This window comes from Arachis ipaensis, chromosome B5, assembly GCF_059453495.1.
Source record: "Arachis ipaensis isolate K30076 ecotype BB chromosome B5, ASM5945349v1, whole genome shotgun sequence".
NCBI classification, from domain to species: domain Eukaryota; kingdom Viridiplantae; phylum Streptophyta; class Magnoliopsida; order Fabales; family Fabaceae; genus Arachis; species Arachis ipaensis.
The window spans coordinates 159041209-159052585 of NC_142440.1; the positions used below are offsets into that span (position 1 = coordinate 159041209).

Consider the following 11377-nt stretch of genomic DNA (forward strand, 5'->3'; position numbering starts at 1 on the left):
TTGCATAAAATTAAAGTTTATCTCATCCATAATTATAACAAAAATGAAATCAAAATAAATAAAGAGGTCACAGCTTTACATGAGTGGTTGATTTCATCTAGGAATAAAATTTACTACTAGCTAGTAGTAGTTGGTTTTAACTTCTATCTCTCACATATTTTAAATCTTAATTTTTTCAAAATGGCTCCAATGTGTGTATTTTATTTATTGTACTAAATTATATTATTTTATCCTAATTTAGTCAAGAAAATCTGTTTTTTTTTTTTTTTGTTCTTTGTTCTTATCCAAAATATTTTTTTTTTATTAAATTTATCATCTTACTTAATTTCAAAATCAATAAGCGAAAGAGTATTAACTCAATAAAAGTGATATTAAAGAAGTAGAATACATACACTTTATTCAAATATATAAATGAATATTGGGCTTAGAGTTTCCCAAGAGAGCAAGCTTAGAGAACATTACATAAAATTCTCTATCATCTTCTCAATTACGTTCTGAAATGTGTGTATGCATTAGTGCTACTTTCCTTCTCTAGTGATCCTTGACCTTTCCTATAACAATCTCACTTCATCAATATTTCAAGCCAATTTTAACTTTGGCTCCAACCTTGAAGAGCTTGATTTGTCAAATTCCAGTCTTATGGATACAACTTTTCTCGTGTCATTTACTTCCATTGTGAATTCTTCATCTTCTCTTGTTGATCTTCGTCTCTCCGCTAACCTATTCACATCATCAAACATATTCCACTGGATTTTCAACTTCACAACTAACCAATCTTCACACCCTTGATCTTGGTGGCAACTTGTTAGAAGGCCCTGTTCCAATAGGTTTTGACAAAGCAATGAACTTTCTTGAAAATTGACAACAACTGCTTCATATAACACTTAATCTGCACACCAAAAATAACATCCTCTGTCAAATTTTGCTATGATCTTTGTTAACTATTATCCATTCATCTAGATTTAGAAATAACACAAACAATAAATCTAGATGTGGGATGCAAAATTTTGTAACAACTTTTGCCATCAAAAGTAACAAAACAAAACGAGTGGAAGCGCAATTTCTTATAGAGCGGCATTGCATCAAGTTCTCGCAAGAAAAATATTCACGTTAACTGTCTTATTATTACTGGAATATTTATTTAACACGCTCCAAGAAGAATGATCGAACAAATCACCACAGGAGCATAGTCTGCTGCAATCACATGGTATGCGCCTACTTACTACACAACTTATCCACAAGAGTGGGAATTAAGAATTCAGAAAAAAATTTCCAAAAGTTGTATTTTTTGTGTAATAAGTATATTAAGAATCCACCACGCGGCATAGCTTCGTTAACATTACGAAATTGGAGCAAATTAAAGCATCTGCATCACCATGTACGTACTAATAACTGGTCCTGCTTTGCTTGCAGGTCCACTATTGATTGAGAGTCTCTACCTGTCCCACCCATTTCCCACCGCCATCATTCTAAGCATGGATAATATAATAATAATTCAAGTCACCAATTACCAATAAGCAAAACGATAAATCAGTTAAGGAAATTACACAAGAGTTCAAGAGATCCACACAAACTATTACATAGTTCAAAATAACGAATAAGTAAAATTACATCATTTTCTCGGGATGTCCACAATCTGACCATCCCGAATAGTTTTGAAAGCCCCAATTGCAGAAATGTCAAAGTCGGGAGAAAGCAGCTTGACCTGGGCCTTAATCGCCTCCTCGGTCCCATTGATCACTTCCCTTGCCTTCTTCACTGTGTCCTTATTCTTCTTCTTCAAACCGGCAACCTCTCCCATCAGCCCGGCGACTTCATCCTTAGCGCTCTTGGCCGACTTCTCGACCTCTTCAAGCTTGGCCTCCAGAGCAGTAACCTTGGCCTGGGCTGCAGAAGTCTCGCCACGAGCGAAGTTGAGCTGAGACTCCAAGGTCATCTCCCGCTCGGTAAGACGGGCGACCGCTTCGTCGGAGGTCTTCACCTTTCCCTCCGAGTTAGCTAACTTCTCTCTCAAGACCTTGACCTCCGATCTCAAGCTCTCAACCTCCTGAACGGATTGGCGATACTTCCCATCCAACGTCCCAGCTTGAGTCAGAATAGGCTCAGCTCTCCTGACAATAGTCGCAGCCCTTAACATGCATCGGTAGATCCACTGAGCCTGAGCTCCAAGGTCCCTGTCATGGAAGAATTCGTCAGTACCAGGCATAAGCTGAGTGTCAATGAAGCCCCCGGCGTCAAAATTCTTCTCCATTACGGTAAGCGACCTCTCAGGACTAGAGGTCGGCTTCCGCTTACGAGGGTTGTTGACTATAGCGACATCGGCACCCTCTCCAGCCGGCTCGACCTCAGGAGGCCCCACTCCACTGCTGCTCGGACCAGTGGTGACGATTGGGCCGGTAGATTTCGGTGGTGGGGGAGGAGGAGCTGAGTGCACCTCGGCATTGGGGGAGGACGGTTGCTCGGCAGACTGGGTGGCAGAGCTATCCTCACTATGACCAGGGAGGAACTGAGACATCAAATCTTCAAGTCCAGTGTGTTCGGCGGCCATACTTACTGCGACACACAACAAGTCGTTAGCCCGGGATACATATATATATATATAAAAGCGGGGGACAGAGGGGCAACACTAGAAGCAACCGACAACTTACCCACATAGCCTCTACCCGTCTCCCAATCACCCATCAAAAGATGGGGGTTGATATTATTTTTATTGAATATTGCCAACAACACGTCGGCTACATTATTGTCTCATTGGGTCAAGCCTTTATACGTCACTTTAGTGAAGGCATTGGACCCGGCCCCGAAACTCCAATAGGTCGGAATCCGTCTCTCCCCCTCCAAAGTTAGCCAAAAAGGGTGATGACCCTCGGCAAGCTGGACCTTGAAAAACTTATCCTTAAAACCGTGAAACGAATCTTCAAATGTCCCAAAGATCCGTCTACTCTGAGCAGCCCGGAAAGACATGAACCCCTTTTTATGCCTACCCTCCTTTGAAGGGTTTGTCAAGACAAACAGCCACAAAAATACCTCGACGGAGGCCGGCAGCTCGAGATATTAACAAGCCATTTCGAAGCAACGGATAACGGCCCAACTATTTGGATGCAACTGCGACGGAGCCACGTCGCACCGGTTTAAAAGGGCCATCTGAAAAAGAGAGAAGGGGATGCGAACCCCCAAGACGGTGAACATCGCTTTATACACCCAAATCCAGTCGGCAATCCGGGGGGGTTAAGGTTAAGCTAGCAAATACGTTCGTGGTCGGCAGGGACGAACACTTCATAGGTCCCTCCTCGTCACCACCCCCACACAGTTGGTCGCGAAGATGGAACTCCGTGAGCTCCTCTAGTGTTATTTGTGAAGGCGTACCCTTCACATCCGAGGTGACCCAGGTATATCTATCAACAGGGGGTCTTGGGAGGGGAAATTGCGTCATACCTACAGTGAGGGCACTAGTCAAGGTCAGACTATAAGGCCGGCATGTCAGGAAAACAGGAACGAATGCTAAATGCTACAATGAGCATATCTACAGTCAAGCTAGGGCTAAATCTATAAGCTAAGTAAAGACCAAAAATCAGGAACCTAAATGGCAACCCCCTAACATCTACCTAACACGGTCACAACTCAAACATGCAAATCCAACACTCAATCCAAGCAAGTCCAAACAGGGAAAGAGTTTCAAGCAGCATAGCCATGAGGCAAAACTGGGAAAACAGGAAAGAAAGAAGAAACATACCAGAATGGTGATGATGATTGAAAGGAGCAGCGAAATCTTGAGGAAGTTTTGCTAAATCAAGGACGAACGCAAATGAAGAGCTTCAGAGAATGCAGAAGGAAATGTGAAGTTTGTGACAGTGAAGTGAGAAACTGAAACGCTAAAGCAAAGAGAACTGAACAATAACTAACGCCTAGAAGCGCGAAAGGCAAGGGCAGAAAGGAAATTTCACCCAGGTTTCAAATCAGTTATCAAGAGCATTAAATGCTCAGAGCAGGAAACGAGGCGACAAATGACGTTCGCCTGAGACGACGAAGCCCATGCGCGCGTAGAAGGCACGGCCTGATCACGAACGTCCGACCAAGCGACAACACAATAAGAGAGATCCGAACTCGCCAACAACGGCGTTCACGACCATAACTGACGCGTTGGGGGCACTATTCCGGCCCAGCCCAGCTGGCACAATGTCTCGAACCGGTTCGCCGACCCGACGGGCACATCACACCCAGGCCAGGAGTCCGACTCGACCCCTCCACCCCTCCAGCTGGGCACCTGACAGCTGAGGGCAAGGAAACTTCCTGGAAGGCGGGTCTGCTCCTGTGGGACCGCCCTAAGTACAGGGTATATAGGGGGAGGGCCCTACCCCTCCCCGAGGTACTTCACTACACTCCACTTTTACTGCCATCTGTACGGATTCTGATTTGGGCGTTGGAGTCCTTTTTGCAGGTGGCTCCCCCTTTACACCACAACAGCTCGGGAGGTCGCGAGGCTCCAACCATCCATCCCAAGATGCCAGCCCGGGAGATACACCCATTCACCATCAATCCAGGATCCAGATTCCCTTCATCTCTTACACCATCTCCGCTCATCCGACCCGTTCGACACCCAGACTAACGAACACCTCTAAAATTAAGGAATTCTCCTTACTAATTTTACAACCAAAATGTACCACATGTCACTCTCTCATTGCAATTCAAATCAAATATTTCCCTCCAAAATTAAAGAGTTCTCTCATCCTCCCTCTTCCTTTCTCTATTTCTCTCTTTCCTTCAACCACTCTATCTATTTTATATATCATTATCAATATCAATGACTAATTACTAATTTCCAATCAAAATGTTCAACATGACATTTTTTAATTGCATTAAAATTAAAATATTAAAATTGAAATTGAAATATACCTATATTATGTATTATTTATTATCATCTAATTTAATAATCAAATGTGTCACATAACACTCTCTTATTAAAATTGAGAAAAAATATTTGTTTCAAAATTAATAAACTCCCTTCCTAAATTCTCTCATCTACTTCTCTCCATTTTTCTATTTCTCTCTACCATTTTTACTCTATATATAATTTATATTTTATATTAATAATTTGACAAATTAAAATATGTCATCCAGTATTTTTTTTACAATTAAAATAAAATTTTTCTTCTAAAATTAACAAACTCTCACTCTCATTCTTCATCTTTATTTTTCTCTCTCTTTTCGCTCATTCTCTATTTTTTCTATCTTTCTGTTCTACAGAAAACAAAATTAACAAAATAATATAATTTATATAAAAAATATTACTATTATTATTATATACATATTTTTTTAGTTTTTTATTTAGTTTTAAATTTTTACCGCTTATATTTTTAATATATATTTTTATCTTTTTTCTTTCAAATATTTATTACATATAATTTGGAGAGAAATGTTATAATTAAAAGTTAAAATCAAGATTCAATTGTTTTAAAAAGAAATTATAGATGAGTTAATTTTATAACTATTAGTATAATTTTTTTATGCTAATATCTAATTATATTTTTATATACATAGAGAGAAAAAATATTAATTTTAAATAGTAAGTATAAAAATTAATTATTTTTATTTGTGCAATAGACTTAACACCTAATTAAATGTAAAAGTATACAAGTTAAATTATTTTAAATTTTAGATAATGAATGTTAAAATTAATTATTAATAAAAAAATTAAACTTTTCCATATCAAAATCATAACTAAAAATCTTATTATTTGATTTTTTTATCTACATATACTTTGGTCTTCTTAGTCAGAGATTTTTGTTAATCTATGACTTTTTTTTATAAAAGTAACTTGATTTTATAAATCTTTCATGCCATGCATAATCTATACTGTCAGAATAAAGTGAACCATAATTTTAAAAAATCTATATTCCCGTAATGTTATTACTGGTAAAAATATTAGTTTAAACTAAATGTGCCTCTTAATCCACCTTTCTCTATAATAATAGCAAATATATAATAGTTTTTGTTCTACTAAGGTTTTGTTCTCAGGTCTTAAGAATAACAATATTTTAAAAAATAAAGAAAATTTATTCACCAAATCCCTAACAATGTTGTTGATAGATATAATCTAATGGTAACTCTTACAAAATAACAAGAAGCATGGTGACAAAAGCAACATTACCTTGGGAGTAAGGATGTTTGCGAGGCATTCCCTTGCTGAGCGAGAAAATAAAGGAGGTGTTGAGCACTTCAAGACGGTTGTCCTCTAACTCTAAGTAAGGCATCGTATCGTAGACTTGATTCACGAGTACACGCACAGATAAGAACCTTTGCTCCTCCCCTTCCACCAACCCTAATTCAACTACTAAAATGCAAAGGGATGGAATGCCTTCTGCGAGACCACCGATGATAATGCATACTTTGCTGTTGCCAAGGTCAACAGCGTTCATTCCTGTGGACAGAGTATCAAAGTAGGATGGCTGAATCGCCTTACACAACTCATCAAGGAATTGATGGCCGCGAACGCAATAATCTTTATTATCCACCAGCAAAGCGTGTATGTCATATTGCACATGTTCTCCGGAGGGAAGCCTCCTCAAGTCCCATGTCAGCACCACCCTGCAATTGTCTACATCCCCAAGGGACGACACCAGCACAAGGGGTTCGTGAAACTGACGATCAGAAGAAGAAAATGCGCGCTCCGGTTTTTCCCACCTGAGAGTTAGGGGGTCGTAGGCATAGTCAATGCTTGGTGCGGACCGGCAATGAAAGAAGAGCTTATCATCCAGCACGAAACAGAGAGGGCAAGAACGACCAAAATCAGGGAGCACGGTTGGAGGAATAGACAAGGAATCCCATTCCCCGGAAAGGGAACTTAAAACCCATAACCCCGTCTCCATTCCTTCCGGTGTCTTACGATACCCCGCCAAGTAAACGTCATCTTGAATGTTTGCCATGTAACAGATAAGGTCGGTCGGTAGCGGAGGGATTGCGCCCGCCTCAGATGTGTCCAACTTGTTGCCGCCGACATAGGAGATTTGGCAGATCTTGGTGCCAGAATCGGTTGGACCATCGAGTAAGAAAAGTTTCGAGTGGAAGATAAAGGGATACAACATGCCGGGCTCTGGAAGCTCCAACTGGAAATCAAAGGGAGCCGGCTCAAGATGGGATTTCCAATCCCTAACCTCATTCTTCCCCAATTTTTCTAACTTCTCAATGCGGATGCCAAAGATTTTTTGGTCTGTCACCATCCACAGGCATGCTCCTGTTTCCGCCGACTCCATCATCAACAATATGAACTGAACACAGAGAAGAAAGGATTTATTTGTTTGTTAGATGGCTGGGAGATAGAATGCAGACGCAGTAGGCTATGGTTTCGGTTATAGAATATTGGATTTCCGATTTCCTCACGGATTTCTTTTATTTAAATTAATTGGCCACATCTCGATTTTTGAAAATTGAACACATAGATTTCAATTGTCTAATATATTTAGATATTTTTTTAACTAAATAATTAATTATTAGAATAATTAAATATGTGATAGTAAAATAATTAATTTTGTTTATAATAGTATAATAAAACTTTTTGAAATATCAAATACATCATTTTTATACATTATAACCGATTAGTGCTTTTTTTTTTTGAATAAAAATCCTCTAAAATGAAAAAATTGGTAAAATAATAAAGTGAGAAATTAATCACTTTTAAATTAAGACATACATTTTATAAAAGTTATAAAATTAATAGTAATTAATTTTTTACTTTACTACTTTATCAATTTTTTTATTTTAGAGGATCCTAATTCTATTTTTGTATACACGTAATATGATTATTTCTAATCACATAGATTTAAATATAGCTATTGCATAAAATTAAAGTTTAACTCATCCATAATTATAACAAAAATGAAATCAAAATAAATAAAGATGGTCACAGCTTTACATGAGTGGTTGATTTAATCTAGGAATAAAATTTACTACTAGTTAGTAGTAGTTGGTTTTAACTTCTGTCTCTCACATCTTTTAAATCTTAACTTTTTCAAAATGGCTTGAATGTGTGTATTTTATTTATTGTACTAAATTATATTATTTTATCCTAGTTTGCTCAAAAAAATCTGTTTTTTTTTTTCTTTGTTCTTATCCAAAATATTATTTTTATTCTATTAAATTTATCATCTTACTTAATTTCAAAATTGGCAAGATCATTTCAAATTGAAAGTATTACAACAAATTTCTTGCATATAGCTTAGTGAGGTATCATGAGTTCATGATAAAAACATGCTTGAAGCACCATATTAACTATGCTAGCATTTAGCCACAGGATAACTAACTTCCTAATGTATTTAACTGAAGCAACTACTTATGTCAATTGCACATATATCAAACAAAACAGGGGTAACCAATATCTTAACAAGCAAAACTAAGCAAGAGAGAACCAAAGAGAATCTGAAATACCGGTAATGAGGCAATAAACTCATGAGCCTCAGCTAGGAGAAGCAGGCACTTCACTCAACTCCTTTTGCCTCAGATATTGTTGCAGTATAGTGAGCCTAGCAGTTTCAAATGCAAAGTAACCCAATGCCGAAAAGCAAGCACTATGAAGAACTCTAAGCCCCATTCCACGGGTAAGTCCAACCCACCCTTCCTCCTTTAATATCAGCTTCACCGTTGCCGAAACCCCGCCGTACACAACAGCAGCAGCCTTGTTCACAGCATCTCCATGAACCTGAGTCATCAGCCTTGTCTTCACCACATCCAAAGGAGTGGTTATCGAAGCCGAAATTGCGCCGGCAAGTGCGCCGCAAAGCACACTCTGAACAGGTTCCAAGTGAGACTTCTTAGTAGTGTTCAAAACCGCAGCTTTCAAGTACTCAAATGATGAATAACTCAAAACCCCAGCAGGTAAATTCCTCAGCAATGTAGCTGAGTAACCAGCATATAACCCTAAAAACCCATCCTTTTCTAAAATCTTCACCAAAACCTGCCAAGATCTTCCCTTTGCACCAGCTTGCATTCTCTGAGTAATCAATTCCTTAGGTACCATTATAGCAGAAGACATAATATTTCCCATTGCACCAGCACTCGGTGGAATCAACGGAGAAGGGAACCCTTCAATTTTGGATAGAAATGACTTACCGAACTCGCAGGTTCCGAAAGACACTGCAGAAGAAGCGGTGGATCCAACAATAACCGCAGATACGCCACTGTAGAATCCGAGAATACCCTTTTGCTGGAAGGTCTTCACGACCGCGTCAATGGCATTCTTGTAAAGTTGGGATGCTCCTTTGGTCTGCATCTTGGTCTTGATTGTGTCGAGCGGGTGGAGGCAGACGTAGGTGAAGGCGCCGGCGATTCCGCCACCGGCTGCGCCGATTAGTGCACGCTCGACGACGGTGAGGTTTTTGAGCAAAGTTTGGGGCTTTGGGGCGGGCTTTGAAGTGGGCCGGATCCATTGTGGGCTGTGAGCGGTGGGGTATGTGGCAGTGGCGGTGGCGGTGGTAGAAGCGAAAGGAGGGTTTGTAGCGGTGGCGGCGAAGTGATTGAGGATGGAGGGGAAATCAGTGGGGTGGCGGTGGGGATTGGGATTAGGAGAAGGGAGGCCAAGAGAGGATGAGATCCTGGCCTCCATTGAAGAGAATCTGGTGTGAGCTTCGGCCACTCTTGCCTTGCGCGTTAAACACAGTCAGTGACAGCGGAGCTAAAAAATAAAGGCACCACTTAAATAAAGATGCCAAAAATAACTTTATGGTAAAGACGCCTACGTGGTAAAATTTAAATTATACATTCTAAAGCCACACTTTTTACTTAAAACCATAATTTTTCACAAAGAAAAGCGTCACCTAATGGAAAAAAGTAAATTAGAATATTTAAGAGAAGAAATAATTAAATTATCAAAATTAATAGATCAAAAATTAATGATTTTAACTAATATTAACCGTAATGACACCGAATTCTTAAAATCAATACAAAATTATTTTTCTCAAAATCTTTATTTTACTATAAGTTTTATTGAAGGACTTCAAAAACTTGAAAAAACTTATTTTTCACAAGGAATTTCTAAAAAATATTACCATGGAAATGATTTTCCACGTCTTTATCATACTTTTAACCCACAATTAAATTTTATAGTAGATATGCTTGAAGAAATATTAGTATCCATAAAATTTCAAAGAAATAAGGAAAAAGAGAATCCCAAAGAAGAAAAATTTCAAAATATAATCAACATAACAGATTTAAAAGTAAAACCACCATTGAAATTATGAATATTGAAGAAAAATTAGAAGAAGTTACAATGCTTTTTAAACAATTAAAAATGGCTCAAGAAAATAATATTATGGAACAGGGATTTCAAATAGAATAAGAATTAGTAAATTCTGAAAATATAGAAAATGAAGAACACATCCTAGATTATTCAAGTGACGAAGAACCAGCAATTCCAATACAAGTAAAAAATAAAGCTGGAACATCTAAGAATAATCAATCTCAATTTAAATGGAAACAGGTTTTGATAATTATGCTTTTAAAAAAGAGTTTATAAATAAAGATTCAAAATATACAAAAATACCATCAAAATACGTTCCTAAAATCCAGGAAATGGAAGGAGAAAGAATGCTCGATTTAGACTGTAAAAAGAATGAAAAAGAAATTTTCGAAAACTGGTTGAATTCCTTCTTATTAGAAGCCTTTACTAATCCAAAACTTAGTGAATTGTCTGGAAGAGATATTTGGAATTACATATGGTTTCATACTAAAGGAACTATAAGAGATTATATGATATCAATAGAAAACCAAATAATAGAAGAATTAGCAATAAAAACAACAGCTTATGATAAGATATTACATATAATGATGATTCTATATAAAGAATTTTTTGTAAAAAATATTATAGATCATAGACAAGAAGTCTATAATAAAGAATATCAAGAAGCAAAAAACCATTTAGCTAATATTCAGATATATGATTTATGTAATGTGGAGTCTTATATATGTGAATATAGAATACATTATTATAAATTAAAAGAAGAAGATAAAGACCATTATCTTAGTATGTATATAACAAAACTTCCATATCCTGCTAATGAATTTATAATGGGAAGATTTATAAGAGAAATAAATAGAGGGACAATTGAAAATAATTTTGGTGGAGCAACCTCTGCAATAAGAGAGGAAATAAAAGAACGGTGTATGCAAGAAGCGACTCAAAAAAGATTTGCAAATATAATTAGAATTTGCTGTCAGGATAATGAAGAGATACCCCAAAAATATGGTCTTAATAAAAATTTTCAAAGAAAAAGAAAATATCAATTTAGAAAAAGAAAATACTATCCAAACTGGAGAAAAAAGAGGTATTTTAGAAAGAGAAATAACAATAAAAATAAAAGACAAAAAAATGACTATTGCCCAAATAAAA

The 11377-nt window shown here is 37.4% G+C and overlaps 1 protein-coding gene across 5 annotated transcripts; it reads right to left on the minus strand.

The window, feature by feature from the left end:
• Nucleotides 1-351: 351 nt before the first annotated feature.
• Nucleotides 352-9657, minus strand: LOC107644911 (protein MITOFERRINLIKE 1, chloroplastic). 5 transcript variants are annotated; one of them, XM_088488161.1, is made up of 3 exons: nucleotides 8422-8562; nucleotides 6149-7265; nucleotides 352-889 (listed from the first exon to the last, which is right to left on the minus strand). In XM_088488161.1, exons 2-3 carry the CDS (start codon nucleotides 7251-7253, stop codon nucleotides 885-887), a joined length of 1110 nt encoding a protein of 369 aa, XP_088344287.1. In that variant the 5' UTR covers nucleotides 7254-7265; nucleotides 8422-8562; the 3' UTR covers nucleotides 352-884. The 5 variants fall into 5 exon arrangements, with proteins under 5 accessions (XP_088344287.1, XP_088344285.1, XP_088344284.1 ...); XM_088488159.1 differs by lacking the exon at nucleotides 352-889 and adding an exon at nucleotides 1486-2174; XM_088488158.1 differs by lacking the exon at nucleotides 352-889 and adding an exon at nucleotides 1486-2553.
• Between the last annotated feature and the right edge of the window lie 1720 nt (nucleotides 9658-11377).